Here is a 27706-nt window from a genome sequence, read left to right as displayed (position 1 = left end):
CTTTTTCTCAGGATCTTTGTGTCTCAGGCATAGATGTCCAGCTAAATTCCAAATATTCATTCCTAATAAAAGACTCTAGTTTATTTTTATGGCCACTGAAGGCACTTGGTATTAAATGAAAAGATTTGTAATTCAATCAGCCTACAAAAGTGGATCGAATGGCATGCTGGGAAAATGAGAGTGAGCAGAGTCAGAAAGCCAAGCTGTCCCATGACAGAAAGGACCCGACGGAAAGAATTGTCTGGCCAATCTGCAAAATATCCCTCCCACACCATTAACGCTGTTATTATTTTAAAGCATTGGTCAGAGGGGAAACTAAACTCCGAGTAAAAACAGAAGAAAGAGAAAAGAGAACAGTTTGCTAATATAAGAACGTGTACTGCAGATAATCTTCCCGTGAGGGTGTGTCCATGGTCATCACCTGAAAATCGCAAACTTTGACAGTGTTAAGATTCCACTTTAAATCCACTAAACTTGAGAAGTTACGTGTTGTGAAACCTCTGGTAGCCTTGTAGATGACACGATGCCTTGGTCTCAACCTTCTGGAAAATAAGCAATATAGAATAAGAACTTTGAAACAAACTCTCCCTTTTCACTGATAATACGATTTTAAGAAAACAATCCAATAGGGTTTAAAAAAAAATGTCCTTAGCAATTCTATTTATAGTTGTAAAAAATGGAAGTGCCCCAGCCACCCCCACACCCCCAATTTGAGGTTTGCTAAATGAACGTAAAGGAATACTCTCCATCTTCACGACCATTCATGGAGTCCCTTGTTATTTCTTGAGTAGATTATACAGGCCTTGCTGATCATGTTCAGAACTGTCACTGTTATTTTAAAGACAGGAAGAAGCCATGCGGAGTTTTAGGCAGAGACTTGGCATAGTTTTAGGCAGAGAGGAGAAGTGGATGTGGGTAGTCGGTGTGGCTGGCACCTAAGAGCAATGGTGGTGACTTGAACTAAGCTGGGCTACCAGGGAGAAGAGGATGAGTGAAGGAATATTTAGAAGACAGAGTCTATAAGGTGACTGAGTATATGTCTCATAAAAGGAGAGGTGTTAAGGGTGACTCCCAGGTTTCTGACCTGATCACCTGGGCATTTACTGAACCACTATAGACCAGGAGGGTTGTCAGGACTCACTGTGTCGGGCCTGTATGACATGCCAGAGGGCGTGTAACTGAGGCTTCTGGGGTTGAGAAGAAATGCCAGGCAGGAATAGATTTGGCATAGACAAGCTGATGGAAGCCATGGGAGGAGATGAGAGTACCCTGGAAGAAAGCGGAGTGAGTGCTGGGGGCCATACTGTGGAAGGGCTGGGGAAGCAGGAAGTGCAGAGAGGTGGGAAGAAAACCAGGAGAAATGAGAATCACTGAAACCATGGAGAATTCTGAGGGGAGAGTTAGTGATTTCCAGGCATGAATGCTCCTGACAGGGCAGGGATGTCCCTGGGCAGTGACCACTGCTCTTTGGGTTTGACATCAGGGAGGTGGCCCAAGCAAGAGCAGTTTGGTGAAGGATTGGAGTGGAGACCAGAATGAGGGGCCCTGGAGAGTGGAAAGAGAGTCAAGTGACCATAACAGAGTTGGACAGCTCCTCAGTGACTTTCGGCTACAATTGGAGAGGAACAGGAATACCTAGAGACAGGGTGCGCGCGCGTGCGTGTGTGCGTGTAGAAGACAGGAAAACTTGAAGCTGCTCAAAGCTAAAGGGAAGTAACCTATAGAAACAGGGTGAATATAAAACCATGAACTAGAGAGAGGGAGAGAGAGGAGAAAAAGAGTGAACTAAAAATGTCTGTATGAAATGATGTCAACTGGAAAAAAGTTCCATCCCTCTGATTGTGACTTCATTAAACTTTTGTATGTGCTTTAAACACAAAAGTATTGAAGCAAAACAAATAATTTTCAGATTTTTTTTTGAGGCACTCTGTTGATAATTATGTAATCCCTCGGGGGCCCATCTGTTGAGCACATAAGATGGCAGACCTGGGCGGGTGCTTGTTCACGTCGTCTCATTTAATCGTCATAACAGCCCTGCCAAGTCAGTGGCATTCTTTTTATTTGAGGCAAAGACTATTTAAGCCTTGAACTAGGGCTTAAAGAATTAGTTTGCCTAAGTACATGCAGCTGACAAATAGAGGAACCAAGATTCGAACCTGAGACTTCCTTGCTTCAGAGCCCAAGCTCTTTCCTCTAGAAACATAGATAAATTTAACCCCCTAAACAGCATCTGTATATTCTTGGTCTTCAGACACTAGTAAAATTGATAAGCAAACTGCAGTAGTTTTGTTCACTCTCACTATTATGCATTTGAAACAAACTGCAAATAAAATAATAGAATTTAGAATTCTCAGAGTGGATACCTGGCTTTTCACATCCAGATCACCAATGCAAAGTAGTGTGTGTGTTTAGATTGAGGGTTTCTGTGTGCGTGCATGCTCACGCGCGCACATGCACGTGTATTACATGCACCCAGGAGTATATCTAGGTTAATGGGACCTGAAGTTTATAATTTGGAGGATGCAAATAGTTCTAGGGCTCCTCCCAAGAGACTCTGTAAGTGAAGGCCCCTGAAACTCAACTAGCTTCGTGGCAAACCCACCTCTGCGCGGGCATGTTTGTACACGAACTGTGTATATATGCATGCAGATACGTGGAGGAACCAAACATAAGCTAGAAGCACCTTTTATGGTTCATACTAGTTATTTCTTTCTGGGAAGACGGAGGAGATTTATCAAGAATTGAAAGGGCCAAGAATTTTCCGAAAAGTGCCTTTTGAATTCAAGCCAGTGAACATTAGCTAAGTTAGATATACAGTGCTTTGGCTCATGCTCTTTATTTTCAACAAGCAAATAAATTTAACACTTAAAAATACCTTCTTTATTCCAGAGATCTTTTTGTTACTACTACTTTTTAGATATGATCTCCTGCCCGTATGAATATTTTAAGACTGTACCAGGGGAGCAGACTGGGTGTTGGAAGAATTAGGGGTCAGGAGGGATGGAAGAGGGTGGGAGGCCATCTTTCCTTATTTAGAAAATGGTTGTAGACAGAACCTATTTAGAAAAGGGTTGTAGACAGTGCTGCTCCAGAAGCCAAAACTAAGAACCAAAATTCGTGAGATTGCAGGGGAGGCCAGATTGCCACTCAACAGAACTTTTATCAACTAGATCTGTCCAAAAATGGTTTGCTTGTGTCGTGGCCAGCTGCCCACCACTGAAAGTACTTTGCCAAAACTACTTCTCGGCAGGGGAAGGGAGGCAGGGGACTTTTACTGAACAGAAGTTTGAGAGTCGTTATAAGAAACCTAGAATGCTCTCTAGGTCTAAGATTCCAAGCTCTTATTAGGAACACGCTATTATTACTGCCAGCCGTGCACAGGACATGCTCAGTTAGTTGGGTTTCCCCCTATAGTGGTGACATGTTTGTGCTAAGCCTGACACTTTCCCAGACTAAGCTTCTGGTTGCTGAGAAAACATGTGGGTGAATGGATGGATCTAACTATGGCCATACTTCACGGCCTTAGAATGAAGTATTTTCCTGGTTGGAACTTGCTCCCACCATTAGCCAGCTGTCACAGGGGCTGTTGATATATGTTATCTTCTTAGTGCTCGTAACAGCCCTACAGTATAGGTAAGGAACTGGTCCAGTTCCATTTGATTTGCTCCTCTCCCTTTCTCCTGCCCATGCAGAGACGAACCTTACCGTTGTTGTCAGTGATGGTCACAGCGGTGGTCACAGCCACAGCTAGTGTTTGCTGGGTTCTTACTGTTCTCCTGATGCTGTGATGAGCGCATTCCATGGGCAGCGGCTCCTCACAGTAACCCTGTGAGGTAGGTGCTGGTCACAGGCCATTGTATAAAGAAGGGAACTGAGGGAGGCCCAGAGGCGTTAAAGGATGTGCCTGAGGCACCAATCTAACTTCACAGCACACTCTCCCCGGCCCACTTGATCACCTCCCTGCCTGTGCACGAGTGGAGAAATGCAGACAGCAAAGACCGTGGCCTGCCCACTCCCTGACCCAGTCTGCAGCCCCCACACCTCGGAGCCCCTCCCACCACGGAGTCAGTGCCCCGGACCCTGCTGTAGGTTCTCTGAGACATTCCTCTCATTTGATCCCCCCAGCAAGTGTCTGAGGCGGATGTTTGCGCTTTGCGGAGAAGTTTGGGCCTTGCGCAAGGTCACCGGGTGGACACGCCGGCCCTCCCGGGCAGCCACCTTTCGCTGCCATCCGCACCTCCCGCCACGTCAGCGTGCCTCTCTGAACGGACACAGTCAACCATCCTCACAGACGCCAAATTTATATTTCCTGGTCTCCCCTTCCAAAATGGATTCACTAATTACTGACTTTTTTTTTTTTTTATTAATAGTAATCATCAGGATCACATTTTTCAGTGTGTTTGTTTTCTCTTCTGCATACTACCAAAATAAAGCATCGCTCAGACCCACAGGATAAAACCCAGCAAGTGTGAGACCGTGTAAATTAAGAAAAGTTTAGGATGACATGACACTAAACCAAAAGAAACCAAAGTGTTGATTAGGGACTTATTTTTGTAAGCGATTAAAAGATGAGTCATTAAAATAAGGCTGTATTTCAGGCTCTGTATCCTCGTCTCATTGGAGACAGCATTACTATGACTACTGGCCTGGGATTAGATGAGCCCCGAAGCCTTCCTGGCTCCAGAAAGCTATCAGTTGTGCTATGGTTCTACCTTATAAAGGACTGCCTAAAAGTCTTGGTTCTAAGACCTCTAGGTCTTCCTGCCGGTTTCATTAAAATGAAATACCCCAGTGACATGGTGCCTTCAGCTCTTTAAAGTGTTTTTCTTTATTGAGTCATGATAGTAAATAGTGACACCAGGTTAAAGTAATAGCAACCAAAACTCAAAGGTAAAAGAAGGAACAAGACACGGGACCTGAAGAATCCCTTAGAATAGAATACTGTGGAACTTTTTTTGGTATAAATGGAAAAGGAGTAGAGGTTTGCCCAATTTAACATGAAGCAGTTCTCAGGTTCAGGCTGAGTTTAAAAGAAAAAAATAATTTAGCAACATCTACAGTTCAAAATATGCAGTTAAATTAAGGTGTTAATTAAAGAATCTGTTTAAAATGGCTAAAATTCAAGATAAAAGCCCATTGCTTGCTTCAGTTGTTGACTGTGTGTCAGTCTGTGGAAAGACGTGTGTGGGGGGGGGGGGGAGTCGGAGGCTGTGGTATTTTAAAGATTAATCACCCACCCCTTAAGGGTTTTGAGGCACCCACCTGCATCTTGAACTTGGAGCTAAGCCAAAGCGGTGGGACAAGACCATGACAGGTCTTTTTTTTTTTTTTCTCTAATTAATTTCTCAGTGGATACTTCAAACACCAAATATATCAGAACAGAGGTCCTCAGCTCAGAACAGTGCCCACCATCCTCTGCAAGGGGCTGACACCCAAAGGTGATTTTCTGGGAACTGTGGAACCTTGGAGCGATGCCTGTATTATATATTTAAAGGAGGGAAGCATCTCAGATGTGCCAGTTTTTCATACGGTATCTTCAGGAGTTAACACCTCTGACTGAACTAGTGAATTTGTTTTCATGTTTAGTCCCTTCCTGCCTGCAATTGGGGTGGATGGCATGGGTGTTTGTTTGTTTTTTGGGGGGGATCATTTCTATGCAGAATTTATAAGTTATCATTGGAACTTTAAAACAATACTTAATGACTTCATAATTCTTTGAATTATCTGAAATGCACTCAAAGGTAGATGTGGGAAGGATATTTTCACAGAAGTAATAGCAATAAATTAGGAAAATTTAAATTTCAAATAAAGTCTACTACATCCCTGGGAAGCACTGTCATTATGCAGCTACTAGGACAGTTCAGTTTTGTGGAAGGAAAAGAGGGATACTGTACTGAATTATAATGAATGAGCGTGATTCTAATTGCCCTATTTCCCCGTGTATAAGATGCACCTTTTTTCAAAAAATTTGGGTTCTAAAAACTGGGTGTGTCTTATACATTGTTTGTGGCATTTAAATGCCATAGATGAAACTTGAGGACAAGGCAATATATGAAGACAGTGATTCATCATCAGACACAGATGAGGACAAGCTAATGGATGGGAGTTTTGACAGTGATGAATGTATGAATTTTGTGATAAATAAAACTTGAGTTCAATAACTTTATGTAATACATTGTTTTTTCAAATTTCGGGCCCCAAAATTAAGGTGCATCTTATACATGGGAAGCGTCTCATACATGGGGAAATATGGTATGTACCTGTAGATAGAATGAACTGGGCTTCTTTTCTCTTAGTGCTAGAATTACAGGTGACTTTTGTTTTCTTTCTAGTTTTCAGCATTTTTTAAAACTTTTTTTTGTATATTCATAATAAAAATGTTTTATTTTAAAAAAATCTCATGGCTGTGACCCTCAGCATTCCAAGTGGCACCTCCTGTCTGTCCCCTGTAAGCTCTATGAGTAGGTAGCACGTGTCTCATTCACGTGACACGTGCCCTGAGTATAGTGCCATGCATCATATCGAAGCAGAGTAAACAGTTGAATAAGATATTCTCATTTCTTTATTTTTCCTTACTTTTCCCTTCCAGGCGATGTGCTCTATGAACTCCTTCAGCATATTCTGAAGCAGAGGAAACCTCGGATTCTTTTTTCACCATTCTTCCACCCCGGAAACTCTATCCACACACAGCCAGAAGTCATCCTGCATCAGAACCACGAAGAAGGTACCCCAGGAGGCTTCTCTTTCCTTGCCTGAGACTTAGCCAGATCCAAGAGATTTCAGTGTTAATTTGACGAGTTGCTTTTCATGGGATTCCTTTCTCATTCAACTAACAAATTATTGAGCGCTTACTTTGTAGAAGGCCCTGGGGAAAATGCCAAGATGATTGAGATACAACACTCTTGGTTCTGTGCAACTCAGTCTAGGTGAAGAAATGAGAAAGTCATACACACGTCATAGTGGGCATTATAAAGAGGCAGCGCGAGGGGCAGTACCTCCATGTACAAGCCGCAGGATCAGCCTCATGAATGAGGTGGACGGAGGATTCCTCAGTGGTCCAGCAGGGATAACGTAGAGAAGGGTCCAAGCAGAGAGAGGGACTGGATGGAGTAAGTCCTTGGAATAGAAAGCAGTCAGGTGTCTCGAGTTGCAGAGTTGATCTTCCCCACCACCACCTCCCGCAACCTTTTCTTAGAGAAATTTCAAACATACCGCAAATAGAGCGAATAAACTAAACGCACCCCTGTGAGCCATCACCTTGCTTCAGCAACAATCAGCGCTTTGCCTTTGCAGAGCTGCTACAAGGTGAGGTTGGAAATAGAATGTGGGGAATTTTGATAGGGGAAAGTAATAGGGAGTCATGAAGATTTTTGAGCAGAGGATAATAAAAGCCGGAGAAAGAAAAAAAAAGACCCAAACCCTGTGAGCTCTGTGGGGGGTCCAGGGACTTTCTCTTCTTGCACCAAAGGCGGTTTCTTACAGGGTACTCAGTGTAAGTGTCCATTTGGGCTGCCCCAGGTGTCACTCTTTCCCCATGAGTCACACTCATCATAAAAAACCGTCGGTAGAAAACAACAGAAAACCAGACTTGAATTGTGTCCCTGGACATTGTTCCAAAGAAGGCGTGTGGGTATGGAAATAGGGTATAAAAATCTTACTTTGTGCACCATTCCATCAAATGCTTGGCGCCTCTGTGGAGTGTTATGTCCACGTGTTCCTGCCTGGATTGGTCAGACAGCAGATGTGTGGACTCCAAGCAATGCTTTTAAACTTACTTTTTCTTAGGACCAGATTGCTAGGGGACTAAAACCCTGGTCTGTTGGGGTAGTTCCTTAAACTGATAGATCACCCCCAGGAACAGGGCTAATATTTTTGTTTTGTTCTTGGCAAATTAAAAAAAAAAAGAGGAGTTGTTTCCTTAATTAACACTTCACAAAAGAGCGCCTGACTCCAGGCGATCAGCATCTCTTCCTTGTGCCAAGTGTTTCCCAGCAGGTCTCCTGTTGTGAAGTGGAATAAATGAGTGTTTCTTGCCTGCTCTCTGCCCTTCCTCTCATCCTTTCTTCCTCTAGTTTTACCCTGGCTAAATTTAGCAGCCTGCCCCACCCCAATTGAGTTTCTTCATTCTTCTGCTCCTCCTGCATGTACGTTTCCGGCTCGCATAATAACCAGCCACTACTCCCGTCAAGAAGGGGTGGGTTTACTGAAGCTTGACATTGAGGTGAGAATTACATTACCTTGCCTGCCTTTTCAGATACAAAGGGTGTGTGATGGGTCTCTCTCTCTCTCTCTCTCTCTCTCTCTTTCTCATTATTAAAAAAAAAAAAAATCCCATTTGGAATTTCTATGCTTCTTTTTATTCCCAAATGTGATTGGATACTGATGGTCTCACCTCATCACAAATCATGCCTCCTTTCCCCATGGCTTGATTTGACTCATAAGTAGGTGTGTTTGTCATTCTCATTTGCAGAAACTAATCAGTAGAGAAAGCTGGCTTACTCTCAAATCGAGTAAATACAGACGTGCCACGACCTGTGCTGTGATAAGCTGTGCTCTTGAGTGTTACGATGGTGATGGTGATGAGCTCAGTAGGTACAAGAATGAGCCAGTGAGGCCAAGGTCAAGGGCTTCATCGCCCTGTGAACCACTTAGCTCTGCTTCAGACCCAGCTCTTAAAAGTACAGTGGCCCTGGCCGGTTGGCTCAGCGGTAGAGCGTCGGCCTAGCGTGCGGAGGACCCAGGTTCGATTCCCGGCCAGGGCACACAGGAGAAGCGCCCATTTGCTTCTCCACCCCTCCGCCGCACTTTCCTCTCTGTCTCTCTCTTCCCCTCCCGCAGCCAAGGCTCCATTGGAGCAAAGATGGCCCGGGCGCTGGGGATGGCTCTGTGGCCTCTGCCCCAGGCGCTAGAGTGGCTCTGGTCGCAATATGGCGACGCCCAGGATGGGCAGAGCATCGCCCCCTGGTGGGCAGAGCGTCGCCCCATGGTGGGCGTGCCGGGTGGATCCCGGTCGGGCGCATGCGGGAGTCTGTCTGACTGTCTCTCCCCGTTTCCAGCTTCAGAAAAATGAAAAAAAAAAAAAAGTACAGTGTTCTCAGTGAACATTCCTTAAAGCCGTCAGCCAGGAAACAAGATCTGAGAGTCCGTGCCCTCCCCTTCGCCTGTTCAGACACAGGGCACCCTCCAGGATGGACAGGTGGACACACGAGAAAGGAAGTGCAGGTCTTTATCAGGTGGTAGCAAGTGGGAAGCGCTGTACAAGGCACAGAGGTGATAGGAGGAGGATGCCCGCCCCAGACTTCCAGGTATGTTGGAGCTCTTGGTGACAAAGGAACCGACTAGAGAGGTGGATGAACCAGTATGAGTTCCCTAATCCCAACCACCTCCCCCTCTTTTCCTTTCTTCTCTACCAACAAGAGGAGGTGAACCATCTCTGGAATCAATACTGTGATATTTACGTGTGACTGGTAACACATTTAAATGGTCATATGTTAACGTACAGAAAGGTCTGGTCCTGAAAAAATAAATGGCCTGTAAAGTGAAATTATGCATATCAAATATTATATCTCCAATGATTTATTTTCATAATTGGGGATACAGTGCCTTGTAAAAGTATGTTGCTCCTGACTTGGCCCAGAGAAACATGGCAGAATGGAAAGAGAACAGAGGCATTTCAGACAGAGCCTGAGCAGCCCCTGAAGAGGCTGGCACCGTGAGGCCAGAGTGCCGAGGGAGGTGCTGACACAGGGCTTCCTTCAGCCCCTGCGACTTCACCTCAGCACTGCCACCAGCCTAACCGATCTGGACGTTCCTAAGGTCACAATGGGAATTTATCTCACATACAAAGGTATCTTGTTTAATCTAGCAACTGTTCCCTGCACATACCCCATCTGCGTGTGTTACGTTGAAACCACGCTCCCTTACTAGGAGCCACGTGGCAGTCCCGTAAGCTAGGGGGTTGGTGTTAGCTCAGAGGCCCTCCACAAGGCTCTCTGACAAGAGAGGAAAATGGTCGTACTAATGCAAACCTCTTTTGGTAAATACTCCTCATCTCCGTTTCTGTTCTGAAATTGTGTCATGCTTTGAGCAAAGCAGTCCTCAGATTACCACCTAGATCTGGGACAACCAGCATTTCCACTCTTTTTCCATATTGACTTATGGGAATAGAATGCAATATTATATCCCTAAGGCAATTTATAATTTTTCATCCCTACCAAGACATTTATGACGATGAAATGGGACTAATAAGTAAACTAGGGAAACAGGCATGAACCAGAATCATCTCTGACAAACTGGGACCCATGGTCAGCTTAGATTTAAAAAAATTTTTTTAAATGATGTCTGAAGTCAGAAAACCAGGTTCCAAGCTTCCATTCTTCCAGAACAGTCATAAGGACTAAGTTTCTAATTTCTCTGGCCCATTTCTCCAGTTTTAAGAATGGGGATTTGACTAAACAGTCTTAGATCTTACAGCTCTCAGATCTTCACATTCTACCCACAGTCTGAGCCTCCCTGAGTGACAGGAAGATAAATAAGACACATTCTCTACCTTCAGGGTCATGGGCAACTAAAATCTAGGAAATCCTAACAGTGTCCGGCCTGGGTGTTGTTCAGAAACAGCTGAACATCCCTTCTAGATTCCTTGTCTTTTATAGTTGTGACCCATTCTACCTGCATACTATGAATTAATTAAATAGTTACGTAGGAAGGAGACAAAATAAACAGTGATACTACTACTTTCACCAGGAGGTAAACCATCTTTAGAAATTTCAGACTGGCAAATGATTATAAAATAAATTTATTTCATCACACACAGTTATAATATCAACTTCTTTTGGTTATCTCAGGTTCCAAAGTTACTTGCTTTTAACTCCCATGAAATATTTAAGAGAAGAGATTTGTCCCAAAGTATGTATTAGATTGCCACTGGTCCTTTGGTGTTAGAACTACTTGGGTTGTGACTCCCCGAAAGCTCACTGAGCGACATAGAATAATGCTTTCAGTCTGTGCTAGTCTCTGAGTGGCCGTCGCCCCTGTCAGCCTGACCTGCACAAGTCACTGAGGAGACGGAACAAGATATGTGTTTCTTAAATGTCCTTATCCCAACACCCTTTTGGGGGGCCCTCCTGTAATTTCAGCTCTTCGCCTCCACCCTCTCTGTGTCCCATCTGAGATATGGGAGGTGATTTTTAATCACTTTACTTTGGAAAGGTTGACGCATGCAGTGGTGTGACTGTTCTGTCACTGGGCTCAGTTCTGAGGTACAGTTTTTGTCACCAGGTGGACACGGAAAGCAGAAGTGAAGAAGAAAAAATTCAAGTGTCAAAATACTGTTTTTCTCCATTCTCCTTACAGCCAGCTCAGGGTAAAAGAGTAAGAGAAATCATGTCTTTGATGGGAGGCAGGGTCAGTGGCCAGCATTCTGGAATGGCCCACAGACTTTTTATTTATATGAATGCTTTATTAAAGGAAATATTATCTCTCCCTTTCCCCTACCCACCAAATCCAAATGCCCAAAGACTGTTTTGGAAGAAGGAAATCTTACACAATTTTAATGAAATAATTAAAGAAGATGAAGTGTATGAATGTTTTACAATAGCAAAATAAGAGCTAACATTTATTGGGTCCTCTTTGCATGTCTGGTCCTATTCTAAGCCCAAACATGTTTAAATCATTTAATCTTCACAATGAGCCTTTAAAGAAGGTGATATTATTCCCACTTTATAGATGAGGAAATTGGGGCTAGAGCAGTAAAGTAACATGCACCAAATCACATAGCTACAAAGGAGCAAAGCTAAGACTTAACCCCAGGTGCACATGACTCCAATGCCTGTGTTCATCCTGTAGTATGAATGAACCAACCAAAATAACACTTATGAATTTTTTTTTGCAAGCATCATGAAAGTGGAACAAATGAATAAACAATGAGTAGAATGGTAGGGATTAGCATGCCAAGTCAGATACAAAATTGGGGTACACTATGGCAGGTTCCAGCATGCCTGCTCATAATTTTTCTGCTTCATGATACTTGAAACTTCCAAATCTAAATAAATCCTCAATTCATGATATGAAAAATTCATACTAACTTGGGCTGGATTAACCCATAAAGATCATTGACTGCCTCTGGATGATTGGACTCAGCATGTGAACATCCACAGCCTACGAGAAATGGGGGATCTGAGTCAGGCACTGGCTTCTGAGAGCTGTTGTTCCCATGGAAACCAGCCCCTCTGGACAGCTGCTGAATGGACCCCAGAGTAGATGAAGCTTTTAGCTGTTCAGGCCACTTCCTATTACTGATAGTTGTTAAAAAAAAAAAAAAAGCCCTTGGTTCTCTACTCTTACTAGCACCGTGTTGATGACCGGCGTGTCAAGGAGGCCATTGGCTGGGGTCTGACATCTTGGTAATCCATGTTAACTGTGTACTACATGATGAAGCTAGAAAGCATGATGGTGAATGTCTGCACTCTGGATCTAGACCAGCTGTTCAAATCTCAGCTCCCCAGTTCGCCAGCTGTGTGACTTGAGGCAAGTCACTCAACTTCCTTGTATCTCGGTCTGCATCTATAAAATAAGGGAAATCGAATATAACTGGTATAAGAAAGGATCAAGTTAATATGGAAAATGCCCTTAGAACAAACACCATCTGTCACATAGCAAGCACTCAATAAATGCTATTCATTATCATTATTTGATATTTTTTGCCACTATTTGATATTTTTAACTTAAAAAAGGTAGTTTTGATAAGATAATACATAACATTTACCATCTTAATCATATTCAAATGTTCAGTAGTGTTAAATACACTTGTATTGCTGTGCAATGGTTGGTTGGTTTATATCATACCTTCAATTTCAGTTTGCTGAGCTAATCCATTATTGCAACTGCACGTACTTCTTGTAAACACATTAGTGCATTCCAGGCATAGGAAGGGCGCCCACACTATTGTCCTAGAATCCCTTCATTGATTAACCGGGCACCATATGCAGCATTATTTCTATGGTAAAATATAATTAAAGTCCCAGCCTTAATTACTTTCAGGACAGAGCCTATTTTGAAAATGAGTACTGCATAGACTCTGTAACCAGTGGTACCTGGCACACGGGAGGTCCTCCATGACCCCTTTGGAACCTATTAATCTTCTGGGTGTCTCCTCTTACTTTTAAGAACTCTAAGATTAACCTTTTGTGCCTCTTTGAATTCTGTGATTCTTGCATCTAACAGAAGGTCATGAGGTTCCACCAGAGGAAGAACAGGCCCAGATCTTGACCTCCTGTCGTCCCCTAGGGAATTAGCTAACGACATTTTTCCCCCTTACCATTCCTCATTTCACTCTTTACTAATGCCTTTCCCCTGCTTTGCTTCCTTTATTTCAGGGTTTAGGGCAGCATGACCTTTTACCCTCTGACCTTTGACCCCTAACACAGCATTTGATGTGATGGGGAAGTGATGGTACACAGAGCCTCTTTTCAATGGTCTAGACCAGGGGTAGTCAACCTTTTTATACCTACCGCCCACTTTTGTATCTCTGTTAGTAGTAAAATTTTCTAACCGCCCACCAGTTCCACAGTAATGGTGATTTATAAAGTAAGGAAGTAACTTTACTTTATAAAATTTATAAAGCAGAGTTACAGCAAGTTAAAGCATATAATAATAATTACTTACCAAGTACTTTATGTCAGATTTTCGCAAAGTTTGGCAGAATAAATCTATAAAACAACTCACTATAGTTAAATCTATCTTTTTATTTATACTTTGGTTGCTCCACTACCGCCCACCATGAAAGCTGGAATGCCCACTAGTGGGCGGTAGGGACCAGGTTGACTACCACTGGTCTAGACTGTCAATTTATTTCAAGAAGGACCCACTCACCTTCCCTGCCTCCTCTGGCTTCCTCCAGTATTGGGAGCTGCTCTTAGCCCTTGGGCTAGCTGGCTCTTTTAAGGCAGAAGTTTTAGGGGCAAGCGATCCCTAATATGCATGAATAACTCTCCCAACGTAGCCAGGAAGCCTTCAAGAAACTTCCTGTTACCCCTAGAGAAATATCATCTGATTTTTCTTGAGATAAGGGCACTGGGAGCAATGTGGGTTCACTTGCAGAGAAGGAGGCCCTCCGCTGACATTGTCTTGCCCTTTCCCCCTTCAAGCACTCCTCCGCCTTATCTCTGTGCCATGCTGACCCCATCCTTGTGAATGATTTACAAGGTTTACACCCACAGGTTTAATAGGCTCATTTGAAATCTGATCCCTTGATTTCTTCATTTACTTCTTTTGTGCTGCTTTATTGAAACCCAGGGAGACTCCTTCCCTCCTGCCTGCAAAGGGCAAAGACTGCTTACAGCTTCTGCTCCCTGTGTAGAGCCACTGGCAGAGGAAGCCTGTTTGGAGTCCTTCTGCCCACAGTAACGAAGATGAAACCTCAGCATCCAAGTTACCTATGTTGCTTCTTTTAGTTCCTTTTGCCAAATGCTTATAAAATTCTAGCTTACTTATGATTTATGGTGTTTGACCTCAAACATCTGTGAATCATACTCTGCAAACTTGGCCAGTTTTATTCCCAGACCCTACCAGTGAATTCAGTAGCATTGGCAGTTTGTTGAGATGAATAGACTGAAATGGGCAGGCAGAGGGTCCGTGGAAAGTCTTGGCTGAACTTCTTGGAAAGGGAGTAGAGGATGGAGAGTGTATTAGTTTCCTAGAGCTGCCTTAACAAAGTACCACAAATCATTGGCTAAAACGACAGAGATTTATTACCTCACAGTTCTGGAGGCTGGAAGTCCAAGATCAAGGTATGGGCGATGAGGGGAAATCTGTTCTGTGTCCCTGTCCCAGCTTCTGGTGGTCCTCTGGCCATCTTCAGTGTTCCTTGGTTTCACCTTCACATGGCGTGTTCCCTGTCTGCACTGCCTCTTTGTTCAGCGCGTACAGCCTTCTAATGTGTGTGTTTTCTTTAATATGTCTGTTTTCTCCATTATATTATGATATTCATGAAAGAAAGGACCATGTTTCCTTATTCTTCGTATATCCTGCATCCAAGACATTTCTTGAAATATAGATGATATCATTCAAGGTTCTGTGATTCAACTCATATTTTGCCATCACTGTGGGGCAAAACATTCTCCTTTCAACCACACACAGCGTGTGTGTGTGTGTGTGTGTGTGTGTGTGTGTGTGTGTGTGTGTGTGTGTGTGTGTCTATGTGTCCAAATTCCTGCTTTCCTAAGGACACCAGTCATATTGAATTAGGGGCCCACCCTACTCTAATATGACCTTATCTTAACTAATTGCATCTGCAATGACGCTCCTTCCAGTAAGATCACATTCGGAGGTACTGGAGGTTAGGACTGCAACATATGAATTTTTTTTGAGTTATGTGGGGAAGCACTAGAATAACGTGAAACAGGGTGACTGAAGCTGATGCATGAGATTTATCTGCTGGGCCTGTTGATTTGCCTCCTTAACTTGCCTTCTCATCATCCGGGGCCTTAGAGGAAGCATGCTGGTGGCATGTGATCCTGGTGTGTGTGAGGTATAAACTTGATCTTAGACTTTGTTCTACCCTGGAAATTTTCTAGTCAAAACCAATGACTTCAACCAAAGGTCATTTGTTCCTGTTTTTGTTTTTTGTTCTTTTCCCTTTTTTTAGGTTTACTAATATTCATTATTTATAACATGATTAAATTGGGTAGAATTTTGAATACGGAAACTTTTCTAATAAGTAAAAATTAAGAGGATGGTAAAAGAAATCAGACCTTTTTTGTAATCGTCACATTTAACTACCTAGTTTATTTTGGGCTGTTTTGTAAAGAGAGGGATTATTTGTGTCTAAGAGAGTCCTACAAAGAGAAAGGTTGGGATCAGAAAACATTTTCAGCCGAATGGGTTCCCTTCCAGTCCTTGGTCATCTTCCCCCTTTCCCTCTTCCTTCCACGCCCACACTAATTATGTGTGGCTTTCCCTCCTCTTCCTCATGCATTTCCCTCCTATATCAAGATCTTCAGACCAAGGGCAATATGGATAATTTCCCAGTTTTCCAGCTGGGCAATTCACCAAGAACAAACCCAGACATCAAGGCCAGACCAAAAAAATCTTCTTGTTTTAGACAGAAGACTCCTACATCTGGGGGATTTAATGCACCCACTGTCCGCTCAGTGCATTTCCTGTGTCCGGAGCTTCTCTGCCTGCCGGCTCTGGTCTCATAAGTTTCCATACCCTGCTGCCAACTTATAATAACAGAGGCAGCAGGCAGCAGGGCAGGCACGTCATCACCCTCTCTGTCCGTGGGCGCATGCTTTGCAAACTGAAACAAAAGCTTGCGAGACCTCATTGCAGGCTTTTCAGCCTTGACAGTGCTTGTGCCCAGACCACCAGTTGCCTGGAGTTAATATGCTTGGATCCAGTTTGCTACCATTAACGTTATCAGCTTCATCAAGCACTTCCTCTTTGAATGGTGTTTGCAGAGAAAGAAAGAAATCAAGCTCCTCCAAGGCCTGTACCTTCCCAGAGCCCGAGTCAAAAGTAAAACCCAAGTTGATTATCCAGATCACTGTCTCCCTCCTTTATTGTCCCCAACATCTGGCAGGGACAGAGAGAAATCTCTTCAGGACATTACATCAGTTCCTCTTTTACCCTTGGCATTAAAGTTCTTCCTCTCATAGTCCTCCCAGACTTCCTAAGGCCTGCCCTGAGTGCACACCCATACAACTGAGCCTGGAAGCCCAGGACATCAAAGGAAGCCTGCAGGTAACCAGACTGCCGGCCAATGCCTGTGTCCATTTAGAAATCTGTCAGATGGGAATTGGTGTCAGGAAATAGGATTTTTCAATATATGGTCTTCATTATCTTTAAGTATTTTTAAGCCTTAATAAGCTTAAATATTTTTAAAACTTAATAAGGTTTTAAGGAAGGGGGCATGTTCTGCTTCTGGCATTTAGTAGGAAATATATGAAATGTCTAAATGCAAATATCTTAAAATGTTGCTTACGATGGCCATATTCTGTGATAAATGAAAAATGAATCATGGACAAAAGATAAATTCATTTTCATGGATAGCAGAATTGAGAGCCGTATTAGCTGTGGGAAGATTGCCTCATTCCTGAGAGATTGCAGATCATTTCTACCAGTTACTAATAATCTCAGCCAGGAAAGTTAACCCAGTGGGCCTAATCAGTACGCTGTAACATTTATTTGCATTTGGGTTTAAGTGAGGAAGTTAGTACTCGTCATCGTTGCAAGATCAATTAAGCACTTTAAAGAAAACTTTTCAAAAGCCCAGGCGGGGCAGCTCTGTCTGTCCTAATACACTTAAGGTTGCGGGTTTGACCTTCAGTCAGGGCACGTGCAAGAAGCAACCATGACTGAATAAATAAATGGAACAACAAATCAGTGTTTCTCTGTGTCCCCTGCTCCTCCTCTAAAATCGATAAATTTTTAAAAATTAAAAAGAAATTATTTATAGTAGAAAATATCAAACTGATACAAAAGTAGAGAGAATTATATAATGAGCCATCATGTACCCATCACCAGCTTTGATGATCAATTATGGCGATTCTTGTTCCCTCTCTGCCCAGCTACTCTCTGATTTACCACTTAGATGGTTGTAAAGTAAATCCCACGTATGTAATTGCATCCATAAATATATCAGTACAGGTCTGAAAACATAAGGACCCTCTGTAAAACCATAACCACAGAGTTCTCACATCCGTCTGAAAACTAACAGTTCCTTGATATCCCTACGTATCCTATTAATGGTCTCATTTCCCAGCTATCTCACTGATGTTATCTCCCTGAGGGGTCTATACATTACAAGTGGTTGATGTGTCTCCTACTTCTCTGTCAGACAGTAGGTCTCCAGCTGTATCTTTCTTGGTCACGTCCTTGCTTTCTGTCTCTATCTCTGTCTGGGTATTTAAGAAAAAGTTAGCCAAAAGTAGCATAACTTTCCCCTGTACATAATATGTCTTTTTTTTCCTCTGGTTACTTTTAAACATTTCTCTTTATCTTTTATTTTCAGCAGTTGGACTATGATGTGCTGGGTGTAGCTTTCATTGTATTTATTTTGCTTAGGATTTGCTAAGCTTCTTGGACCTTTAAGTTTGTCACCATTACCAAATTTGGAGACATTATCTTTTCAAATTTTTTTTTTGCTCCATTCTTTCTGTTCTCTCCTTGGACTCCAGTGACTTGCCTGTTAGACCATTTAATATCATTCCTCAGGTAACTGAGAATCTGTTTGTTTTCCATTTTTATTAATTGGTCTTTAAGTTTGCTAACCCCATCTTCTGTCATCTCCAACCTGCTATTAAGTCCATCCAGTTCAGTCTTTCATTTCAGATATTGTATGGGTTTTTTTTTTCAGTCCTGGAATCATCTTCTTCTACTTTTTTTTTTATTTTACAGTCTTCATTTTTCTCTGACAGCCTCCATTTCTCTTCTGACAGTTCCCATCTGTTATCAGTCATTATGGGCATCGATATTTTTAAGCGTTTGAACTTATAGCTACTTTGAGGTTCTTTTTGCTCATTTCAACATTTAAATGATCCCAGTCTGTTTTTGTTCATTTTCTTTCCTCTCAATTATGCATCATGTTTTTTTGTTTCTTCACATGCCTAGAAAACCTTTATTGGACCCTGGCTCTCCAGTAAAGATCGATAACACAGTAGATAACACTTTGTAGAGACTCTGTATTATATTCTATTCCTCTGACAAATGTTGATTTTTGCTCTAGCCAGCAGTTAAATGACTATCCAGTCACTTTGAATTTGTGGAGGCTTGGCCTTAACGTTTAGTTAGGACACATCTACTTCAGTTTTACCTTGAGGCCTCAGGTAAATCCCTTTGTCTTAGAGCATTATCCTTACTCCTAAGGTATGGCCAGTTCTGGGTTTATAAACAGCCTGAGATAGTTACAGAGCTTTGTTGATAGGACTTAAACTCCAAACTGTCTCAGAAACAGTGTCCAGTAGCTGAGATTTCTGCTCTTATCTTTCAGTCATCAACTGTTGCTTTTCACGGAACTCCTTAGAGTTTCCCTTGCGCATGTGCGATTCAGAGCACGTTAAGGAGTAGGGGGAACTTACTGTCCCAAGTTAGTGGTTACTCCCTGTGAGGCTCTCTTCTTTATGAAACCTGCTCTCTCTATGCTTTGCCATTCTGGAAGCTTCATACTCTAATCTCTGATACTTCAAGCAAATTTCTATTCATTTTTTTAGCTTCCCCATATTACATGAACTTAGGAGTATCCTCAGGGCAAAAGGTGTGTACACTTGGATCTCACTCTATCAGTTCCCTTCTCTCGAGAGTGAAATCTCCTTCAGTTTTCTCTATTACCTCCGGATACCTTTTACAAATATATTTTATCCAGATTCGATAATTTCTGTGTGCAGAAAGGTTAGTCCAATATAAGCCATTGTACCCACTCTGCTATTATCGAAACTGAAATCCCCTTCTTTATTAGAAAAATTATAGCATATCAAAAATACTTCATATTGCTTTGTTTATCTAACCATAGAGCCTAATGAGCAGTTCTTAGCAGAATATTGAGATACTCATTTCATTTTATAGCTACATAGTCCTCCACCACCTAGAGATAGACTATAATTTATTAAACCAGTTTCCTATTGGTAGCTGTGCCAATAGTTAAACACTTTTAAAGTCATGGCAGCAGGTTATATAGTACTTACAAAATTAACCCTTTGCCCTCAAGCAGATGATCTTTTAATGATCATAATATTTTGTAAAGCCAGTGGCCAAGGCCACCACCACAGCAGCCCGGCTCATGCAGGTTTGCATTGGATTCGGACAGTCGGTAAAGAAACAACGGAGCCAAAAACTGGTGGGCCATCATCTTTAATCCTAGCTTGCACCTGGCAGGCAAGTAAAAACACACACTGGGCTCCAAAACCCACTCACATTCAGTGCTCACAAAGCTACTGACTTATCCGAGTTTCCTAGAATCAAAGGTTTCAAACTCACCAGCCTTATTCACCTCTGTTCCCCATCTCCTTCCTTCTCCCTGCACAAACTCTGCACAAACTGGCTTCTCACTCAGCACTCCACCATCTTGGCTGCTTCTCCTGGCCTCCTCCACGTGGTCTCTCTCTGCTCTCTGCTCTCTCCTCTTATATTAATCTCAGGAACCATGAGAGCAAGCTCCCATTCTGCCCCCATTTTATAGTTTAGAAATCAAAACCTTCAATCCAATATACAAAATAGGGAAGTCTCTAATACAAAGTCACTTATCTGGGGCATGATGGGATTGTACCACTCCACGTCAAAAAGGGTGGGAAAGGCTTAGTCCCAAAACCAAGCCCCAGGCTACAAGGATCCTACCTGCCCACAGCCCGCCCCCAACACACATTAATATCACCTAGGAAAAAGGCTTCCATGTGGGCAGCGCCATCTTTGACAAAGTGAGCATAATATATTTTATCTGCCCAACATATTTCTTTTGTTCACTGTCTCATATGAGACAGTCCCCATTTTCCTGTCACCCCTGTGTAAAACTTTCTAAGAAATCACCCAGATCCCTTTTATATGTTCTTCATATAGATATTGTCATCATGAACAAAGAGATGATGTCTTTGACTTGCTTTACTTAGAACCACGGACATGTCTTTGACTAGAACAGGGACCTGCAAGCATGCCCATGCCCATCTTTGTGGTGAGGCAGCTCTGGGAACAAATATAGCCAGAAAAACCTCGTTAAGATCAGTGCGGGGCCCTGTAGAAAGCTTTCTTTTTTCTTAGGCAGATTTATCTCCTTTTTATCCTTAGCAGGGACTCTTAAAGCCAAATGTGTGCTGGTTCCTCCCTCAACCCAGCTTGCAGAACGACTTCTGTTGTTGGGCTGTGTATACTTCTCAGGTTGTCCTTGCGCAAATGTCACTAGCTTGAAAGTTCAAGAGTGATGGGGTTAGAGGTCAGATAGGGGTGTCCATCCCTCTTCTTTCTTACTTTCCTCTACCTGTCTCTGAGCTCTTGTAGTTGGGTCTGTGCACTTAGAAACAAGGTGATCCTAAATGTTTATTTTAGTGCGATTGCATTGTCATTCTGTACACTAGGCTCACTGTTCATGCTTAGGGCAGGTTTTGGTATGACTTTTGCCCCAGTTAGTACATAGGAAAGTAATAGATATTGTAATAGGTACATAGGTTCTAGAATCTGATTGGACTCTGGTTCTAATCCCCTAACTGGTTGTATGACCTTGAGTAGGTTGCTTAACTTCTTAGTGCCTCCATTTTCTCACTCGTGAAATAGGATTAACGTAGTTAGGAGTGTTGTAAATTTTTAAACAGTGCAATCCAATACCTTAGGATGTAGTAATAGCTTTATTATTATTATTATTATTATTATTATTATTTATTACTAAATATCAACAACTACTCCTGGAGGTAGAGAATATAAAAACTTGCTTACAAGAATGTAGATCAGTGAAAGCATCTAGAGAAAGCCCCTTGAGGTCCCTGAAAGGCACATCGAAGAGTCAAAGATAAAGAATGAAAGTTTGGCTCTCTGTGTTTGTAAGCCAGTAGTAGGTGATTAATGGAATGTTTGTAGACATTCTTAGCTTGTCTGGCGGCAGGAAAAGAATTTTGAGTATGTGCACTCTTAAGTTTTTTTTAAGCGGTGAAAACGGCAGTGCCTCCTGGGAGGAAAGTTGCTGCCTGCACCCGCTCCCGGCTCTGCTGCGGAACCACAGCGCGGCCCCTCTCCTGACAGTTCACTGGGGGCTGTGATCGTCTCTCCCTCTGCTCCACAGATAACTGTGTCCAGAGGACCCCGAGGCCACCCGTGGAGAATGTGCACCACAACCCTCCCACCATTGAACTCTTGCACCGCTCTAGATCACCCATCACCACGAATCACCGGCCGTCTCCCGACCCAGAGCAGCGGCCCCTCCGGTCCCCCCTGGACAACATGATCCGCCACCTCTCCCCCGCCGAGAGGGCCCAGGGACCAAGGCTCCACCAGGAGAACAACCACCAGGAGTCCTACCCCCTGTCGGTGTCTCCCATAGAGAATAACCACTGCCCGCCGTCCTCCGAGCCCCACCAGAAGCCGTCCAGCCCCCGGCAGGAGAGCACACGCGTGATCCAGCTGATGCCCAGCCCCATCATGCACCCTTTGATCCTGAACCCCCGGCACTCCGTGGATTTCAAACAGTCCCGGCTCTCTGAGGACGGGCTGCATAGGGAAGGAAAACCCATCAACCTGTCACATCGGGAAGACCTGGCATACATGAACCACATCATGGTCTCCGTCTCCCCGCCCGAGGAGCACGCCATGCCCATTGGGAGGATAGCAGGTAAGGGGGTGCTCCGCTTTGTCGCCACTTCAGCCTCGGGGGAGACCTAACAAAGCCCCACTGTCTCCTTAGGACCTTGCGGCTAACCTTACACCATTCCCAATTAGGTGCCCTCAAAGGCTGTGTGAAGGCAAACAGAGGCTTCTGCCTGGATGAAGCGAAATCCCTAATGGGCTAGTTAATGAGCTGCTGGGACGAAGTAGTTAATGAGCCTCAGCAGTGTTAAGAAACAAATGTCCTACGTCCAGCTTTTAAGGAGAGTCACATTAGAATCATGGCTAAGCGAAACATTTAAAATAAAAGGTTTATGAGCATGTTAATGGCCCTGTCCTGAAGTTTCCAGCCGCTAATTAATATCTAGACACAGCATAAAGAACCTTTGTCTCAGATTCAGGCCTGTAATTCCATCCTGTGGGCAGTAATTCAGTGTAGTCTTCACCTTGAGCTGGGGCAGGAGAGAAAAACAGGACTTTGGTGTTGGAGGGAAGGTGCTATTGTGTCGTTTGGACAGAAGAAACCACTCTCAAATTTTTACTTTTGTGATGACAGGCCCAAATTTGCTTCCCTAAAACAAGAAACCAGTGACCATCTACACATGGTATTTATTTATTTATTTTTGCTAGTCTTTCCATAATTTACGTGAAGTCATTCTCCAGAAACTTGATCCTCTAACCACTTGGCAAGATTAGCGCTTTTCCAAGAGCCTCGCTCCATTTGTGGGACGTTTGTTGAGCAACAACGATGCACAGATAAACACATTAGCAAGAAGGGGGTGCAGAGCTGATTTAGTACAACTACTTCTTCAAGGAACTTAAAATTTCCTGGGAGAGACAGATGTGAAAACCACTAACTAAGATGTAGGGCAGAAAACTATGAGTCCTCTGAACCATTCCTTCAGTGCACAAGCATTTATTCACTTATTATTCACGTACTGTGCGTGCTAGGATGATGAAGTACTGTGGAAGCAAAGCAGAGAGAAAGTGTGTTTTGTCTGGAGGAATCGAGGAAGGCTTTGCAGGGAGGTTAGCTCAGTGCTGAAGGTGATGTATGTTCAACAGTGGGAGGAATGCATGGAGGAGGAGGGGTCAGACCTGTTCAGGGAAAGGTGAGAAATGCCTCTTCCTCAAAGAGCTGATGCCCCAGGACAAAGCTCCCGGTGAATCCCCGGATGGAGCAGTGTGTCACACCATGACAACAGGATGGAGTCGTGCGTGCGTAACACCGTGACAACACCGAGCCCTCCGGGCTGCTTTAACTACCTCTGCCCCAACTCATTGTCCCCGATTTTATTTAAATCATTTGTTTCCAGATTTTTCTCTGGCCCCAAGTGCACCTCCAATGTTGCCTCATTTTTGTTGTTGTAAATAATTTGTAAATAATTTACATCAGGAATGCTGAATCATGAAAATAAGATGGCAAAGAAATATGACTTGTGTGTTTTAAAAACAACGGAAAATGAAATGACTTACGTCTGGGATTTGATTGAAAACGATGCCACAGTGGAGGGCCTGAGGAATGGATGGGGTCTACATAAAATAGAGTCAGCCCTGAGCTGATGGCTATGCAGTCAGGTGATGGGTGCACAGTGGGTCTCTCTACCTTTATATATATGTAGGTATGTATTTTTTTAATCATGAAAAACAAAAGAAACTGAAAAGAAGAGTGGGGAAAAGAAGCTGAGTTTAGATCAAACATGTGAATTTCCCCAGATAGTGAGGGACAGAGGATGGGTGAATAATAGAGGCCCCGCCTTGTGCTTTCCAGCAAACCCTTCTCCTGTGCTTTCTTTCCTGCATGGTCTGCACAGCAGTGCTGGACATTTTGCCGAGACTTCATACTGTTTATAATCCTCAGGACAGCGCTTTGAGGTAGCATAGTTGTTTTACATGGGACATTTGGACAGGGAAAACCACAGAGGAAACTGAGCCCCAGAGAAGCAGAGGTCAAACAGGGGTTGAGTGATGGTAGGACCACCCTTGCTGCCTCGCTGGCTGCTGGCTGCAGCACTGCCCCTGCGGGCCTGCCTTTCTCTGACCTGCTCTGTCCGCCTCCTTCGTGATGCAGTCCTCACCACAGATTTCTCGGGAATCTAAGACGCACCTGCAATTAAAGAGAGTTACGTTTTTAGAGTTACGGAGTTATTTTCCCCTTGCTTAGTAGGTTTGTACATTTTAAAGTGTTAGTCCTGTAAAATTGTGCTACTATTTTTAAAATCTTATTTCCTAACATCAGAATATTCGGGTGATAGATGTAGTCTTATCAGTAAGACGCCCCACGGAATACAGCACCAGCCCAGTGATGAACCGCTGTGCTCGCGGGTGCCCCGTCTCTCTCAAGGACACACGGAGAAGGGGAATCTGTGCTTCTCTTGATGACTCTAGGAAATCAGAATATTCACGTTAAATAACCCTAGAGCCTTTGGAGGAATGCATTAACTCCTGCAGTATGATAGAATCTGCAAAACTTATTTATTATTAATGTTCTAATGGTGTATTCAAAAGGTTAAGCATCTCCAGATACATGTATTAACTAATATAACCAAATCCAGGATTGGCTAAGTTAACTAAAATCCACTGTTTTTCTCAAGGGTGTAATAAGGGGGTTGGAAAGTCTACAATCTAACTCTAACTCCAAAGGTTTGTAATCCAATACTTAATCTTGATTCTGTAACCCTCCAAAGAAAAATTATTACAACTCCATACTGTTTTGTTTTGTTTGGGAGATCTCTGGCTTTACCCCTTTTTGGATTACTGTGATCCTTATAAAATTGATTCTGTTTATTGAAAGTCAAATTCATTGCATGATTTCTATGTACAATGTAAAGTTCTGTCATTACTATACAGCCATAATAATCTTTCAAATCTCTGTAAAGCAGCTGTTATATGAGAAAACTTGTTTCCTTAAGCTTTTTGAATGAGCACAGAGCAGAAAGACATGAAGATGTTGTCGAATGTCACCCTGATGAATCCCATAGCTGGAGGGTATGGATAGAAACACTAACGAATGTTGATCAAATAGTAAAATCAAATTCTATCCATTCAGGTGTAATTTGATCAGGTACACCAGGATTTATGCATTTGGACACCTGCATTTATGGCAGAATTGTGTAGACACAATTTTTATGATGAAAGAGCTGAACACAGCTGTAAGTACAGTTTGTGGTGTCTTGATAGGACTCCTATTCAGTACTGCAGGAGGTTGGAGTGGGCATATCAGGGAAGGCTTCATGGAGGGGCTGGCTTTAAACTGGGATGCTTTGAATATGGACAAGTGGAGATTAGGGAAAAAGTGGTCATTTCAGATGGAGAAAATGCCAAACAAGATAAGGCCCAGTATATTTTTTCTACTTCAGGTAAAAATGTAAATCCAAGAATCCAAGTCCATTAAAAACCCATTATACATCATCAGTTCTTTATTTTTTTACTTTTTGATATTGAGATGCATTATACAATTAAGAGATTACATGCAAAGTTATGATAGTTTACTTAGGTATTTATCTTGTGACAAACCTAAAATAATCAATAAAATAAATTCAGGAAGTAGTTAACAATTTAAATACAAAATATAAAATAGATCTGTTTAAATATAACAGGTAGCTTATTTTAAAAGGTGTCATTTATTTTTCAAAGGCTAAGATAGAGTGTTATTGAGTTTAACACATGGGAATGGCTAGCGTTTCTAGAAGAGAGTTTAACGTAGGCCAGAGGGAGACACGATCCTGGGTTCTATTTTTTATTAACTAGCTAATGGTGTACATGACAATGAGTAAATCACTTCTTTCCATGCTTACTTTCCATTTATTATCCTTAGGAACGGGTTGCTTGGTGAGGCAGGGGAAGAGGAGCGGTATCTGTCAACCTTCTAACATTTTTCTCAGCCCACAAAACTTTTACTGGCCGGTGTCTCACCAGTGTGCTTTGTTAGCAAAGAGGAGCTTGGCGGTGAGAACCTGTTGATGAGGTGTAGCTCCGGCGATGCCGTGAGTCATGTTTTCAGTGGACATGGAAGTTCATCCTTAGAACTTGATGGTTTCAAAGCCAGACAGGTCTTTTACAGATGAAGAAACGGAAGTTGTGACACATCAGGAGTCCAGCCTTGAGCTTCATCCAGCCTTCTTTGCAACACACTTTCTCCTGACCTGGGACTCCAGAGCAGGGATGGGAAAACTCGGGCCTGTGGGCTAAATCAGCTGCCACTTGTTTTTTGTAAACGGAGGTTTGCTGGCAGACAGCCGCTCCCAGCCCCTTGGTGCTGTCTGTTGCTGCTGTGGGGCAGCAGAGGCAGAGTTGAGTAGGTGCGGCAGAGATGGTATCGCCAGCAAAGCCTAAACTACTTGCTAACTGGCCTTTCACGGAACTCGTTTGCTGCCCCCTGCGCTACGGCAGCACGCACTTGTCTGGTCAGTGTGCTTGGAATCACAGGCAGAGGGTGGAGGAAGTAGGAAACAGTGTCCCTCCTCTCAAGGAAGTACCCCTTGTGCTTTAGTGGATGAGGCATGCCTAAGACGTGTGGGAGGAACGAAAAGAAGGAGGGTGTAAGAAAGGAGACAAGTCTGGAGCGCAGGCTGTGTGCAGACCAGTGCAGAACGGTGACAGTGACATCATCCACATAAGTAAAATACAGCTAAGTAAAAGAAAGTAGTCCTCTGCATACTTGAACTATATGCCTGGCCTAGGCACTATCCTTCTTACATTATGCCATCAAGCAAACTTAAGGTCCTGCTTTGTTTGTAACTATAGACAGCTAAGTCTTAAAAGAAAAACTTTAAGTCATTTTGGCTTTCTGTTAAAGTTCTTCAAGTCCATTAAAACCTGGGTGATCAGACATCCTGCCTGCCTGTCTCTTCCTGGGCCTTAATCCAAAAATCTACTAAGAAAGCAAGATTCATTGGTAGACTGCTTTAGAATCCATTCATAGCCCCCTGCTTGTTCCACAAAAGTGGGGACTTTGGAGGTCTATATAGATCTGGTTGTTCAAAGTCCATGACACATCCAAATGGAGAATATTTCTTGTCTTGTGCTTATTTCACAGCTTTTGTGTAAGTCTTTCAATTCATGGTTTGGGAAGAGTTGACTGGTTGGTTGGTCCTATAGCAGTTAAGAAATAGAATCCTACCCCACCCCTCACCCCCGGCCTTGTTCTCTCCATTCCCATCCTTCCTATATAATACACGCCATAGCCATCTTTCATTTTTTAAAGGGACTTTAAAAATATGTTGATTGATCTCTCAAGCTTACATTTGTAACAGAAACAGAATTCTAATTGGGGAGATATTGAGTCTCCCGTATTACTTGTCACCAGTCTAGGACAATATACTTTCTTGACTTGGTTGTTTTGATTTGATGAGGTTTTTTTTTTGGGGGGGGGGGGTATTTTTCTGAAGTTGGAAACGGGGAGGCA

General features: G+C 43.0%; 1 protein-coding gene across 6 annotated transcripts in view; it reads left to right on the top strand.

Annotated features, from left to right (window-relative positions):
* Window positions 1–27706, top strand: part of ETV6 (ETS variant transcription factor 6) — a 236615-nt gene that overhangs the window by 191253 nt on the left and 17656 nt on the right. For all 6 annotated transcript variants that reach the window (XM_066355594.1, XM_066355570.1, XM_066355562.1 and 3 more), the window contains 2 exons: window positions 6590–6724; window positions 21761–22306. In XM_066355594.1, the coding sequence (XP_066211691.1) occupies window positions 6590–6724; window positions 21761–22306 (681 nt within the window). The remainder of the gene's footprint in view (window positions 1–6589; window positions 6725–21760; window positions 22307–27706) is intronic.

Source organism: Saccopteryx leptura, chromosome 1, assembly GCF_036850995.1.
Source record: "Saccopteryx leptura isolate mSacLep1 chromosome 1, mSacLep1_pri_phased_curated, whole genome shotgun sequence".
NCBI classification, from domain to species: Eukaryota; Metazoa; Chordata; class Mammalia; order Chiroptera; family Emballonuridae; genus Saccopteryx; species Saccopteryx leptura.
This window is presented reverse-complemented; position numbering and strand designations above follow the sequence as displayed.